Below are 15,714 nucleotides of genomic sequence, written 5' to 3'. Positions count from 1 at the left end.
CAGAGTGATCAATAAATTAAAGACAGGTATGCATAGCAGAGACCTCACTGTCATTCTTCCTATCTACCATCTGACTTAGAACATTTTGGGCTGGGTCCTTGGAGAAAATGAGACCCAGACATTTTTTCCCTAATTAGGTTTAATTCATTGCTGTTCCTATATCTATAAGCCTGGTCTAAAGCTGGCCTTCAGTGAACATACTCTTCTGGGAACTTCCAAACTTTTATTGCCTGAAGGCTTAAACCAGGTTCATAACAAAGTTAATCCCCGAAGACGAAATCTCGTCTAGACTCATTATGCCCTAGGGAATTTCAAGAACTCTGACAGATAGAAATGTACTAAAGTGACCTTGAAATATCTGTCCTGGCAATTATCCACACTGAGGTTTTTTAGAAGAAAATGATGTCGCCCATTCATAGTTCACCTTGTCTATTGACAAGTAGAGATTATTCAAGTTGGGCATAAAAAAAGTACAGAAGGATGAAAATTTAACATCACACAATGAATGCAAAGTATTTTAAATAAATATTTTAATTCTATTGTTCGCATTTACAAGTAGAAAGCATACAGTATGTTACAAATATCAAAATGTGAAAAATATGAACGTTACATAAGTAACAAATGTAAAAAAAGTATTTTCTTACCTTCCCGGAAAGTAAGAAAACTTTTCAGCATAGGAAAATATCAGTATCAAAAACACAGCTTAGGTGTAAAAAAAAGTTTTTACACAGTATTAAAAAATGATCTACAAAATGGCGGAAAGAAAGGAGAGTTGAAATTCGACTTTATATAAATTATAAAAACTGGGTACTTGGGATAGATGTTAAATGGTTGAAAAACAAGTCCAATTATAGGCTTTCTTTAGGTTGATTCTTTAAAATTTTAAAAGCATAGAACAATTTTCAATAAATAACTTCCAAAAGTGTCTCTGAGAAGCGCTGCTGAGAACATCATTCCACAGTGAGAAGGGAAGCAGTGTTCTAAGGAAAATATGCAGTCATTTTGTTCCTAGTGGAAGCCTGATGAAGGTCAGAAGACCAGAACAGTTTATTTAAAAAAGAGAGAGAGAGAGATTCAGAAGTTTTAACACAATTTTGTAGGAAAATTCTAAAGTGCTGAACAAAATGACTTAACTTTAGTACCCACTGTCATGTAAAACTTAACTGAAATATCAGACTTTTCTGAGCAACATCTAATATGGAATCTATAATTCTGGAAATTGTTAATACTTAGTCTTTCGTTCAAGGATAGGAGGGCTCTTCCTACACTTTACAAGGATTGCTTAAACCTCAAGGATCTTGTGATGCAAAACATAACAATGATAATACAATGGAAACGATACACATACCCCACTGTGAAAGCACAAATTCATTTCTGCAATGGCAACGGTATTAATTTTAAAAAATCACAAATCAAACATTGGTAAATAAGGAAAAACTTTCCAAATGCTGCATGCCACATAACTAGTTACAAAATACGATGCATGCAGAAAAATAAATTCAGCCAAGCATATTTAAATTAAAGACTTGCGTTGAGTCTGTTTCAGCAGCATTGTGGTTATTATTTTTTAAAGTTTCCCTCCAACACCAGTCCATACTGGCCTGTTTTGCAAATGGAACCCACCTTAGTCGACAACCTTACAATGGTTTGAGTGTCCCATGTTTTTCGATTTTTATAACGCCAGTCCATAAAGTTCACACGTACTGCTCTGCTTCCCCGTCTTTGGGGACCGGCTTCGTTGTCCCACCCTTGCCTTCTTCGTTTGCTGCTGCTTTTTCTGGGAGAGATGCCAAATCCTTAAAAACATCTACATAATGGCCAAAGCCAGGGCCCCAGTTCAAAAGGTTGTCCCAGTTGAAATTCCCTGCTTGCTGCCCAAGCTTCAAGGGCAGTGTGTTGTCAGCAACCCCTGGGGCTGCCGCCTGTGTGCCCACGGGTCCTCCTTCCGCCCTGCGGCCATGGTATCTTCTAGGCTTCAGTCTGGCTCCATAATTATCTTCGTCATCTGCATCAGATTCATTGACTTGAGACAATTTAGGCATCCTGGAAGTATACACCATTGGCTTTTCCCTGTCATATTCCATCTCTGAGCAAGTGAAAGACTCATGTGAGTCACTGTCAGAAGAAGATTCTGGAGCTGGGATGCCATCCGCTGGGTTCCTTGTTCTGGACAATGGCCTCCTGCAGTCCTCTTCTGAAGAAGACCTTCCGTGATCTGCACTGCAGATACTTGGGTTTCTAGGGCGGGGGGTGTTCAGCCTCTCCACCTCTTCAATTGACAGTCCCACTGGAGGAGAAGATTCCAGAGGAATCTGCCCAATTGGCTGCTTTAAGCGACTCCCTGGTCTAGAACCATGAGAGGCCATGGCCTGAGGACTCTTACTTCTCCTTCCCAGCCTTGTGGCATAGTTAAAAATGCCAGGTTGGCAGGCATCCCCGTGCATTTCCAAAGTATTTCCATCTCTTATAGGCAGATGCAGTTCCCTGGCCGGGCTGTTCCTGTAGAAAGTAGAGGACTTCGAGAATGGGGCTGGGCTGTGGCGAGACAGGGGATTGGGGGTTGGGCAAGCGGAGTGGCTCAGGGAGCTGGTTCTCAAACCCTGGCTGTATGAAGGCTGGTAAGTCAAACTGCTCGCTCCTAAGGGCATGGGGGACTGCCTCGCAAAGCCTAGGGGGCTGTGCCTCTGGATAGAAAATTTCGGCGTGTGGCTGCGGAACTGCTTGTAGTGTTGGATGATGTCTGCATCCGAAGGGGCAATGCTGCTGGCGTTGTCGATGTCGTAATGCTCTATCTCTTGCTCTGGAGAGGCCAGGGGGGCGCTGGGGATGGTTTCTGAACTGTGGGGAATGTCGGTCTCATCGTAGATGAGGTAGGGGTTCTCCCGCTCAATGATATCTGGCTTCGGGTTCCCCTCGGGCTGCTTCCTCACAGTCATATCATCCCCGTAGGGGGGGATATTGTCTGGGTCATCAAAAGCAACGTTCTCACTTCCCTTCTTCTTCTTCTCCTTCGGTTTCTTCTCCTCTTTGGGGTTTTTGGTTTTCTTCCCCCTGCACTGGTTACACAGAATCAGGCTGAGGACCAGGAGGGCCAGGACCGTGGCGCAGCTGCCCACGATGGCTGGCACAGCCCACAAAGGCAGGGAGATCTCTTCAGGACCCTGGCTCAGAACACAGACATGGCCTCCAGGACTTCTAGCTTTGCACACTTTCCCCTGAGGACAGAGGACACCGAGGCAGGCCACCACCGTCTCACAGGTCCTCCCGGTGTGGGACTCCGGGCAGCTACAGGTGAAGCCAGAGTGCAGGCCTGGCTCGCAGCTGCCCCCATTCTGACATGGGTGTGACGCACAGTCTCCGGGAGGAACACACTTGTAGGCATACCACTGATTAATGCACAGTAAGTCACCCCAGCAGGGGTTGCTGGCACAAATGTTGGGGCCACGACAGCCAATCTTCACGGAGGGATCTGTCTTAGAGATGGAGGCCAAGCTATGCTTCCCACTGAAAGGAAGACTTTCGCCACCATACAGCATAGAAGCAATGCAGCCGTCAAAACCTGCAGCAGGAAGAAGGAGCGGTGAGGCATTTTAGAGGAAACCAAGACTTACAATGCTGCACTGGGGGACTCTGGTAAAAAGAAGCTGCACAATCACGTCTGGTAAAAAGAAGCCATATTCTCAGTACCATTGCCCAGTCCAAAGATGGTAATTCTGTGTGTCTTACAATGTAACTTAAGATCTAGAAGATTTCCATGACAAAAGTACGGAGAGAATTGCTCAGATATTGTTCTTTCTGAAGATTTATGAATGACTCAGTCTGGATTTTCTTTGTCTTCCTCTTTTTAGTTATTTAATTATCGATCTGTCTTATTTTTATAGTCTACATACAAGAATTGCATACATAGAAATAAAAGGTATTTAAAAATACTTACAAAGAACAACAACAGCAAACAGAAAAAAAATAGACTAATAGCTTTAATCATTAGATATCATACATTCTCCATGGAGGCAATATTGCTCTCAAGGAGTTGAACACTGGCTCCTGCAGAGCAAAAGACAAAGCTATTACAAAGCTTTGTGGTCCCCTAGAGGACGGATATCGAGTATAACTACAGCAGGAACACTTCATGAGGTGGGAACGGCAGAAGTTAGAAAAAAACAGCTAAAATGGCTCCTTAGAGGCCAATAATTATTATTTTTTTGAAGTTGAGAAACTCTTTGTTGGACTTAAATGTGCTAATATTGCTAATGCTACTGTCACAGAGCCCGAGAATCCATTTTGACACTAATACAAGACTATAATTTACCTTGGTTTGTTTTCTACAGCATCCAAAAGAAATAGCGTCCATATTCTCAAAGAAGTTAAGTATATAAGAACAAGTCATGACCTGGACTTTTACTCTTGTGCCTTAAGCCTATCCTTCTCCCTGCATTTTTCAGTTTTCCTGGTATCTTTCCACTGTAGTGGTATTTCCATCCCTGACACACTGTTTCCACGAGCTTCTGTAACATCTGCTTTTGTTCCTACTTTCCAGATTTTCTTTCAACGACTTAGTCTCTTTTACGTTTCATTTTCCTCTAAACAACCACTGACTCCCAGGGTTGCTTAAGTTAAGGCTCTAGGCTTTCTTTCTACCCCACACTACTACTCTACTCAGGACTTCAGTCACCCGCTTGACTCAGCTAACTCCGCATATGCATTTCTAGCCGGTGTCCACTCCTGACTGTAGTCCACCCATCCAAAAGTCTTTTGCAAAGGTGTTCCAAACCCCAAAGGCCCCAAACCACCGTCTTGCTATTTCCCGTAGGCACACTTTTTCCTGCACTTCTCTGCAGGAAGTTTCCTCTTTCAGCGGCACTGCCCTTCTTCTGGTTGATAGGTCAGAAACCTTCCTGAATTTCACTCAAAGCACTAACGGTTTAGTTCATTTTAATTTCTAAACTATTCCTTCCCTATCCACTTCTGACTAACTCCTTTACCACCGCACTAGTTAAAACTCACACAATACCTTGCCTAGATCACAACAATATCATGCCAGCTCACTTATGCAAATGTACTCTTATCCTCCTCCGATGCATTCTCCATGTTGTAACCTGAAAGATATTTAATATCACTGCATATATAATCTTGAGACTCCTAAGAGAAACTTTTTGGTGACTTCCCATTGTCCTGAGACTGAGACCAAAAATGTGACAGGTCTAGAAGGCCCTGCTTCATTTTTCAACTTCATCCTTTACCTGTGACAGCAGTCTCCAATAAGCCATTAGGCCAGATTCTGTGACCTTGACTCAATCTACTTTTTGTTAAGTTCCTACTTTTGTAGGAACTACTTAGGAATCAAGTTCCTACTTTTGTTAAGTTCCTAACAATATAAATTAAGCTTTCATACTCTCCCATCTTCGTTTTCATAGTTCAGTTTGAAGTACCAATGTCAATTTCCCAGGGAAGTTTCCCTCCCTCCTTTTTTGAAAATCTCTTAGAATTCTGCATTCCTTCTTCACATCATTTATCATATTCTAAAACAATATATTCACTTGTATAATGATTTCATTGATGTTTGTCTTCTTTGTCATATAAGGAGAGTAGCTATTTATTTAATCCACCATTGTACTCCCAGTGCCAAGGGTGGGGCTCAGTAAATATCTGTCATGTGAGTTAACAAATGAATGAGTAAGTGAATTAATGAATAAGTAAATATTTGGTGGACGAGGGAAGCACCATGGGCTGAATTATGAACTTGCTAGAATAAATCCAAATGGCTAAAGTAAGTGACAGCCAATAATTCATTACAGGCTTCCTAAAGACAGTTATGAGAGTCTCAGAATATGCATAATGGGTATTATCAGAAGTCCAACTACTTTGATAAGAACAATTTTACCATTCCTTGGCTCAACATAAGCATTTACCTGTTTGAGAATCTCGATGAGCTTGATTAGGTGGAATTCCTCCAAGAGATATAGTGAGCACATCGAGGCCACCGAAATCCTGGGTAGGGTGGATAATATCTCTGTTATATATTCTATCGATGGATAATACTGTGGCTGTTCCATTTTTTCCGATTAGAAAAGTATGCCAGTGGCCATCTGCAACATACACGTCAGGAATATTTCTCTCCACTTTCCCAGCAATTCCTGCATCTGATGTAAAATGGACTTTGCCATTTTTAATCTGTAAAATGTATTAAAAATAAAGTATAATTAAACTCTGGTGTGCCTGAATAAAACAGAATCAAAATGAAATGAAATCTTAAAATATTGATCAATTTAAAGGCAAAGACTAGGGCGCCTCTGTGGCTCAGATGGTTACATATCTGCCTTGGACTCAGGTCATAATCCCAGGGTCCTGGGATCAAGTCCCACATCAGGCACCTCGCTTAACAGGAAGTCTGCTTCCCCCCCTGCCTTTTCCCCTGGCTTGAGCTCTCACTCGTTCTCTCTGTCTCAAATTAATCAATCCAAGAGACTAGCTGAAGAGTCTGGCTGAATCAGAGTATACTTACCCATTCTGCTTCTATAAATTTAAGCAACAGATACATTCACATTTGATTATTTCAATAGTTTTCAAGGTGCTATTATAGTCATACCTAATTTTTCAAGATGCATAACATTATTTTCCAGAATCTGAGGTAATGATGGAGTGAAAACCCATTTTAAGTAAAGTACACATTTTTTGTAATTACTTATCATTTCATCACAATGGTAGGTGTAAAAAAATAATCTGTCAGTTTAGTAAAAGGTCCAGAGTGATCAAAAAAGGTTAAAACTACTTGCAAAAAGAAACATCAATGCTCAGGGAAAAATGAAACATAGTTGGGAAAATAGACAAAAAGAAATTCTTTCATCTGTGATCTCTAACGCACTGGAATTTTAGAAGAAAACATGCCTATTGTTTATATCATTTATTGAGATGAAAACTATGATGAATAACGAGTGAGTTCTTAATAATGAGGTGTCTGGGCAAGTCTTCACTTTGGCTGTCTTTTATAATTTATCTAAGGGATATTTGGTTTCTTTGACTTTGCCCAGTAGAACATTGGGTAACAGGATGCTCCTACTCCAGTTTCCAGCTACCAAGTTTCCAGTATTCTGAGTACTTTAGAAAACGAAATAATTTATGAGGCAAGATGAACATTTGGTTCAGAGAGCATAATCCCACCATGCTGCCAGACAGAGCTGGTGCCTGGGCCAGGGGATGCAGTGGCACCGTGTATGCGCATCAGATGACAGGGATGAAAGGGCGGATCTGTTATTTTGTCACTCGGATCAAGTGTTATTTCTACATGCAACAAACACATCTGGTAGAGCTAAAAATCGGTTCATTTTTGCTTTGTGGAAAATATGCCTAACACATTTACATACATTATTCATCCTGTAACATTTTATTAAAGCAGCATCTCTAGATAATAGTATATTTTAGTACCAAACTCAGATGGGGAGAGAAAAGAAAGTTGTGGTTAAATGACAATAACACTTCATCAAATGGGCAATGTCTCATGAAACACACAGTAAAAACAGCAACCTCTCTTTGGCGAGAGCCAGAGTCCTTTTGGAAAGAAGCCTTGGGAAGAGCCTTCTTCCCGCTCTGCGTTTCCCTCCTACCTGATCAAACTGTGCCATCATTTTACTCATCCGCTCTGACATGAGAGTCTTTAGAAGACACATGGACTCTGGTGAATGAGAAGACAAGTTCCCATTGCAACATTTGTAATGTTTTGCCCCCACCCCAACACTGTACCTGGCTCTTTTATCCTAACTTTTGAAAACATCATGTTCATTTTTATGCTAATTTTTGCTCGGTTTATTTACCCACAGATTTTTTTATTCATTTATTTACTTCCTTACTTCCTTTTTAATCTAGAGCTCTGTGTCCCTCATCCCAACTCCGTACTTTGGGCTTCACTCAAAAAAACAAAAACAAAAACAAAACCTATATGCCAAAACAACAGAATTGAATTGGAACAAAAATAAAGTCCATCTGACATTATCACAGAATTCCAAATATGGAGATACACAATCCACGGTAAAAGAAAGGAGATTTGTGAAACACTTTAAATACACCGTCAACACAATTATATATAAGCATGCTTCCTTCTGTTTTTCTATCTAAAATGCTCTCTACCTACTTCTTTTTTATCTGAACAGATTCTATCTATTCTACATATTCGTCTCTCTCCTCACATTGTTATTGCCGCCCGCTCCTGGTACTCTCCCCTCAAACCTTGAAGTTCCTCAAACCCAACTCCCCTTTATTTTCAAAAATATCATCTAACTGCCTTTTGCAGAGAAGGAGAGATGGATTGATTCAAGGAAGGAAGGAAGGAAAAGAAAGAAAGAAAGAAAGGCAGAAAGAAAGAAAGACAGACAGGCAAAGAAAGAGAAAGAGAGAAAGAGAGAGAGAGAGAGGGAAAGAGATAGAGAAAGAAAGAGAGAGAAAGAGTAAGAGAAAGAAAAAGAGGGGAGAAAAAAGAGAGAGAGAAAGAAAGAAACTGTCAAAAGTGAGCCAAAAGAAAGAAAGAAGAAAACCAGGGGCCTTAGTCACCGATAAGCTAAATGAAAAGTAAGAGTCCCTCCTGACCAGCTTCCTAGCCTGTGTAAGTAGATCGTATTCCTGTCATCCAAATAACTTGCCTGCTTACTTACAACAGCCATTCGCTTCCTGTCTATTTTGTTCTTATTCACTGGTTTTTTAATCTACTTATTTTACTTGCCAAGCCCTTTAATCTCTGAAAAGCTGCTTTTCAAAATATTCATACAAAAGAAATGTGCATTTTGGTCTGCATTAGTCATTATTTTTATTCATTAGCATTTACTTTTCTTCCGGGGGGAAAAAAAAAATCTCTCTCTAAGTGCTTGCTACCAATGTAAGAAAATCTGGAGAAGTCACATGCTGCTGTCCTGTTGGAAATGCAAGATTTTATGGTGACAAAAATGGATCCTGACATTCAGCTTCTTCCTTAAGGGGAAAAAAAAAAAAAAAAAAAAAAAAGTTCTGTCTCTGATTTCTTCAACCACATTGTATTTTGTATCTCTTGGCTTAAAGAGATAATGTACAGAAATATTTCATATGTCATTTAAATGGCATGAGGACTTGGAAGCAGCTTAACAGATAATGCACAGACCTCAATGTCAAAGCCTCTCAACGCAAACAAAAAAGTGTTTCTCCTAGACTGTAAAGGTTTACTTCTTTCTGGACATCATTACTTACTTTGGTTCTGATGCACTTTCCAGTGCAAATTACAAACACTAAATAATAACATAATACAGTGACGTGTGCTTTGTTTTGCAGTAGTTTTATTAATTCCGAACGTGGCTCTTTGTTTCAATAATTGAGGTAAAGTTATAACCTGAAGATGTTCTTTTGTACTGGATTAGAGCAGAGTTTCTCAACCTCATTACTCTTGACATTTTGGACTAGCAATTTCTTTGTTGTGGGGTGCTGTGTTGTGCAATGTAAGATGTTCAGTGACATGACTGACCTCTCTCTACTAGATGCTGGTAGCACCCCTCCCTACCGCAACAATAAAAATGCCTCCAGATTGAAAAAGGAAGAAAAAAAAAGTTTTTAGCATTTTAATAAACTATTCCATCAAGAAAAAATTGCCTCCAGACATTGTCAAACATCCCCTGGGGCGGGGGCAGGTAAACATGAACCCCAATTGAGAATGATTGAACTATGAGGATTGTGAAAATCCTAGAAAGAGTTTTTGTACTACTTATTAAAGATATGTGCATGCACCATAACAATCAGAGTGGACTTGGATGGAGAGAAATTTTAAGAAAAAAGAGGCTGAAGTTTAGAGGCAAACATCTGTTTTTATTAGTAGTATTTTATGTGAATTAAACCTAGTAATTTGCTATGTATATTGCCTTTTGTCTTCATGAACTAAGCTTTTAGTAATTTTCAAAATATTAATTTTTAGGTGAAAATAATATAGAAAATCTGGGTTTATGTTCTTCAGAATTTAACAAAATTCATGTAAAATTATGAATAGATTATAACATCAAAGTGATGTTAATAGAAATCATTTAAGATACCTAAACTGAAGAAACTGATGATTTAAAAGATGAAGTCTTATTTGTGGGAAAGAGAGCAGACTGATAGTCTTAGAAATTAAGAAAGCTAAGAGCTGAAGGAAAGTGCATATCTAAGGAAATTATTCACCAGTTTAACATCTCATTTATAGTGAAAATATAATGTAAAAGCCTAAAGATAAATCAGTACATTGTTTTCATGAAATAGAATGTTTAAAAGTAAATTATTTAGAAATTATTTGGAGAACTCAGCTGTGATTTAACTGACAATAATTCCAAAGATACTTAATTTCATAGGGTATACCCTGTGAAATTAGTGAATTGCCTATATGCTCCAGAATATAGCCAGATAATTTAAAAATGATTTTCCTTACTCTAGTTCCACCAATTAATACAAACATATTAGTGTTTTGAATAATCTTTGGAGACTTTTTTTTTTTTTAATTTCAAAGACACATTGTCTTTTTGTTTTACTTTGTTTAAAAATAGAGAAATAACAGAAATATGAATTTTTATTTGATAAAGTAAATTGCAACAAATTCTTTCTATGCTGGCCTACCCAGCAGTGGTCTTTACTTGAAACCAAGACAAAGATGTTTAGAAACCAAACCATTCGGATCTTTGTTACTCTGGCCAATGCCTGGGGAATAGTTAAGATAGATGATATTGGAATAGTGCCCAGCATTAGTCGGAACTCTAATGGATTGTAAAGAAAAGGACAGAAATTATGGGCAAAGTGATTTAAACCATGACACAGCAGGCGGTCTAGTCAAATGAAGTCACCATTAGCTTTTATCCTACCTTCACAGTAGTGTAATTGCTGCTTTCTTGGATATGGATTAAAATGCCATTCTCGCTTCTTGTTCTGAATTTTATTTCCAGACTGTTCACACCAAAAGGCTCCAACATGGCACCTCGTATGCTCTGTCTTAACAAATATTCCCGCTTCTCATTCTGACTCATGTGGTAATCCAAGCGCCCTTTGCCTTCTAATGATAAGGCAGTGTCAGGAGTAATAGCTGAAAGCCAATGAAGAAAGAGAAAAGTGAATGTGTCCATTTGGCTTCTTAAATAGTTTTGAGAGGTGACAAACATTATAAAAAATTTCAGAATCAATATTCTCCAGTCCTCCCCTTGGAAAAAAAAAATATTTCCACTTGTGAATTATTGTGTAAGTTAATTTCAAATGCTTAAATCCAATTCAGAAACATTAATCATTTGGGAAATATTCATCAACATATTTGATATATGATATAAATCATGAATATCCACAGAGATATCACCTGTTAAAAATATGGAGTTGAAAAATGTGTTCATAATAAGTCTTACTGTGCTTCCAAAATTCATAAATTGAATATGTTTCCATAATTAAGTGATTTATATTCTTAAGCCTCTAGCACATTACAAATTTGGACAAAGAAGTGCACAATCAAATATTTATATTTGTGGCAACTTTATTAGTAGTAATAATCATATGATCACATAGAATTTATCATTATATGTAATTGTCATGTATAATTATAATTTATCATAATGTGAGAAATGTTCATATTACTGAACTTTAGAAGTTTGTTATAGTAATGGTGAACATAGCTAAAGAAAGGACATAAAGCAAATGAACTCAAAAGGGTTACAGCATTGAACAGTATACTTTATAAAGGTAAATTTTATAGTATATGTAATATCTCAATTTAAAAAATGAACTTCAAGCATTTCTCAAGCCAATGACTTATTTAATATTCCAGATATAATTGGGTTCCTACTTATAAAATAACTACTACTATAACAAATATGTGACAGCATACTTTTTTGTTTTGATTTTATCCTGAAAATTAAATGTAATTATACCTTCTGCCAATGAGATCTTTTTGAGTATATTATATCCTTAATGTGATCATGAATTTCTAATTCATTCTCATACTTTAATAGAATCAAGACTTCTTAAGAAGTGGTCAAATGACTGCAATGATTTAAGTAGTAATCACATAATTGAAAGTAAAGTATAGTATCCACATATTTGAAAATAAAGCAAATTTTATAAAAGAAACCCCATTAGGGTTAGTTAGGGAGATATACAGCTTAAAATTATAGAATGCCACGTTCTAAAGACGGCTTGAATGTCACTAATGTCTTATGAAAAACAGTATTACTGTTTAAAAGCAAATAACTACTAAAAAGATTTTAAAAAGACTCAAAACCAAATCCAATAACTGTAAATTAAAATGCAAATATTGGGGACGGCTGGGTGGCTCAAACTGTTAAGTGTCTGCCTTCGGCTCAGGTCATGATCCCAGGGTCCTGGGATTGAGTCCTGCATCAGGCTCCCTGCTAAGCGAAGAGTCTACTTCTCCCTCTCCCTCTACCTCTCCCCCTCCTTGTGCTCTCTCTCCCTCTCTTTCAAATGAATAAATAAAATACCTAAAAAAAGAAAAATAAAAAATAATTTTTTAAATTTAAAAAAATGCAAATATTGGAGTGTCTGGGTGGTTCAGTCAGTTAAGTGTCTGACTCTTTTTTTTTTTTTTTTTTAATTTATTTATTTGAGAGAAAGATCCTGAAACTCCAGGATTACAACCTGAGCCTAAGGCAGACACTTCACCAGCTGAGCCACCCAGGCACCCAAGTGCCTGGCTCTTGATTTCTGCTCAGTCATGACCTCAAGGTCATGAAATAGATCCCTGTGATGGGCTCTGTGCTCAGTGGGCAGTCTGCTTGAGATTCTCTCTCTCCCTCAGCCTCTGCCCCTTCCATTCTCTCTCTCTTCAAAATAAATGAGTAAAATCTTAAAAAAAAAGAAATAATAAAATAAAATACAAGTATCACTCTTAATTATAATAGATTATACTGACATTTTATGATATCAGTGTTCAGTCATTTAGTATCTATACTTTCTGCCACATACAAAATATTTATTGGAGAAATATCCCCTAAAGGCAGATAATAAGCCAAAACCTGGTATAGCCCTCAACCTTGTAAATTGTGTAACATTCCTATAAATTAGGTTCACAAAATTAATAAATTCATAAAATGGAAATTAAAAATTTAGTAAATAATTCTAGAAGAACATCACACTTCTTCAAGTTAAAAAATAAGTAGAAAACGCCACTACATTTTTACTAATTACTACCATTTAATATTTTCAGCATTTAGAATGAAAATAATTCTTTGAATACAATTACATATTTAAGGGCATATATCTATACTTTTCATGATGATTATAATTTCCAGTGGAAGATAAAACAGCTTGCATACATTTCTCACAGTATTTCCCAGTTAGTCCTTCTTTGCAATGACACTGCTGCCATGACCAGTAGTCTGTACACGTGCCACCATGCTGGCAGGGGCTGTGAGTACAAGCACCTTCCAGTCTAGGACATCTAAAATGAAATCAAATTAAAGAACCATAAGGCACAAAATAAAGTATGTGGAGGAGCACTTGTTAAAATTAGATATAAGCTTTTATTAACTTGCTGAATTTCATGAACTCACTTCTTTGCAACTCAAGTTACAACTACGTTTGGAGCATCGAATCAAACAAGGAGCTGTTCTGTAACACATTCTCTGCCTCGTTCATAAAAGAGAAAATGAAACAAATGACATCTTACACAATACAGAAAAAGAGGTTAAAATTTCTTCTTTAAATTAATTTTCATTCGAGCTGGACATCTTTGGTTAATGTCACCTAACGGGCCACTTATTTATTTGTTTACACATCTCCTCCCCAGATAACTCATTGAACTAATACTTACTGACTGCTTACTATATGCCAATTATAAGCATACTATTATAAGCATGGGAGTAAAGTGACAAAAAAAATCCATATATTCATGGAGTAGTTATTTCTTCTTGTGGAGGAAGAAGTCAAAAAACAAAATAAAACAAAAATTAGGTAAATGTGTAATATGTTAGAATGAAGAAAGTTCTATGGGAAAATTAACATAGACAAAGACTATTGGGAGCTTTGGGGGGAGGGGCAGTGTTGCTGGATCCTCTAGATCCATCAGTAAAAGAAGGACCCATCTTTGTAAAGACCTAAACAAACTGAGAGAAAAAAAGCATATTTGGTAGAAGATCATTCCAAGCAGAGGAAACAGTAAGAAAGCCTTGAAGAGATAAGAAAGCCTTGAAGAGAAACTGTACCTAGTATGTTCGAAGAACACTGAGGGGCCCAATATGGTTGGAGCAGAGTGAACAACAAAAAAAGAAGCATATATAAATATGGTGAGAAAATTAAGAGAGAGGCTGTGTCACGAAGGCCTTTAAGTTAGGCTTAGAATTTACATCTGTTTTTCAATGTCATTCTGGATGCTGGTGCAATGGAAGTGAGGTATGTCAGGAAGGGAAGAGTCAAAGGTAAGCCTAAAATGTTTGGCTGAACAGGTGGGTGGACTGAGGTCAGTTTCTAAGATGGGGAAGTCTGTGGAACAAGTAGATTTGGAAGAAGTCAGGAAGGAAGGCCAGGAGCTCAGTTTTAAATTTCAGTCTGAGATATTTATTGGAAAGATAGGTGGGATATTGAGTAGGCAGTGGGATATCAGGTTCTAAAGTTCAGAGAGGCCAAGTTGAAGATAAATATTTAAGAGTCACGAGTTTTAGAGACAGTACTTAAAACCAAGGACTACAACACATAATTTAAAGAATGAATATAGATATAAAAGATCAAGAAGATAAGGTCAAGCAGATGAAACAAAGAATCAGAGTAGAAAACCAGGGGTGTACCATGTGCTGGTGGACAAACTAATAAAGTATTTTTAGTGGGAGGGAGTGATGAATATCGAAGTTCAAATAAGATGAGAACTGACCATTGATTTCAGCAACGTAAAACTTATTGATCACTTTGACAAAGATAGAATAATTTTTTCAAAAAGAGAAAAGATGGGGAGGAAATGAGATTGATAAAGGTTTTAAAAAAATAAAAAGGGAGAAATAACAGCATGGATTGAAATGAGGAATGAAAACACTGCTGAGACAGCTGAACCGTTGTTTTTAGAAGGTGTTGGGGATTGAACCCATTACATAAAAAGGGTTGGTCTTTGTGGAAATAGGAGCAGTTCATTCATAATAATAGGATATAAGGTGTACTTTGGGATGCATGTGTTCATAGGCAAATGTGGCAGGAAAGCCTTTGGGAGTTTTCTTTTGATTGCTTCAATTTTCTGAGCAACTTAGAAAGCAAATTCATTAGTTGGGGAAAATGATACGGGAGACCATGTTTGAAGTCTGTGAAAAGCAGAGGCAGGATTGTCATTGAGAAAAGTGGGAAAACGGTTAAATTAGGGAATAGAATATGTCACCAGGCAAAATCATGGCCACAGAAGAGGTTAGTAATGATGAATTTAAAGGGACTATGAACTTCTCAAGAGCAAGGATCTGCCTTGTCCTTGACCAAGTACCTCCTTTATGATTTAGCTTTGTTGCTCACAAGCTGGTTGATTTTAAGCGAGTTTTTAAAACTCTGAGGAACTCAGAAAATAATAATATCTATCTAATAAAATGGTTGTAAAGGTTAAAATAGAATACAGTAAAATACTAAGAATAGCATTAAGCACAGGGCTATTAAAATATCAATAAAATTGGAAACAAGTAAAGTGTATATTCATAGTTAAAGTAGGGCACATTCAGGGCACCTGGGTGGCTCAGTGGGTTAAAGCCTCTGCCTTCAGCTCAGGTCATGATCTCA

At 37.6% G+C, this 15,714-nt stretch overlaps 1 protein-coding gene across 2 annotated transcripts in view; it reads right to left on the bottom strand.

Annotated features, from left to right (window-relative positions):
- Positions 1-525: 525 nt before the first annotated feature.
- The window catches only part of FAT4 (FAT atypical cadherin 4), a gene marked incomplete at its 5' end in the record, with an annotated part of 180,880 nt that continues 165,691 nt past the window's right edge, over positions 526-15,714 (bottom strand). For both annotated transcript variants that reach the window (XM_080796396.1, XM_080796397.1), the window contains 4 exons: positions 526-3,559; positions 5,910-6,171; positions 10,836-11,053; positions 13,287-13,411. In XM_080796396.1, coding sequence (XP_080652522.1) covers positions 1,695-3,559; positions 5,910-6,171; positions 10,836-11,053; positions 13,287-13,411 — 2,470 coding nt within the window. In that variant the 3' untranslated portion in view covers positions 526-1,694. The remainder of the gene's footprint in view (positions 3,560-5,909; positions 6,172-10,835; positions 11,054-13,286; positions 13,412-15,714) is intronic.

This window comes from Martes martes (assembly GCF_963455335.1).
Source record: "Martes martes genome assembly, chromosome: 2".
NCBI classification, from domain to species: Eukaryota; Metazoa; Chordata; class Mammalia; order Carnivora; family Mustelidae; genus Martes; species Martes martes.
Note: the sequence above shows the minus strand (reverse complement) of the source record. Positions and strands in the feature narration are given on the sequence as shown.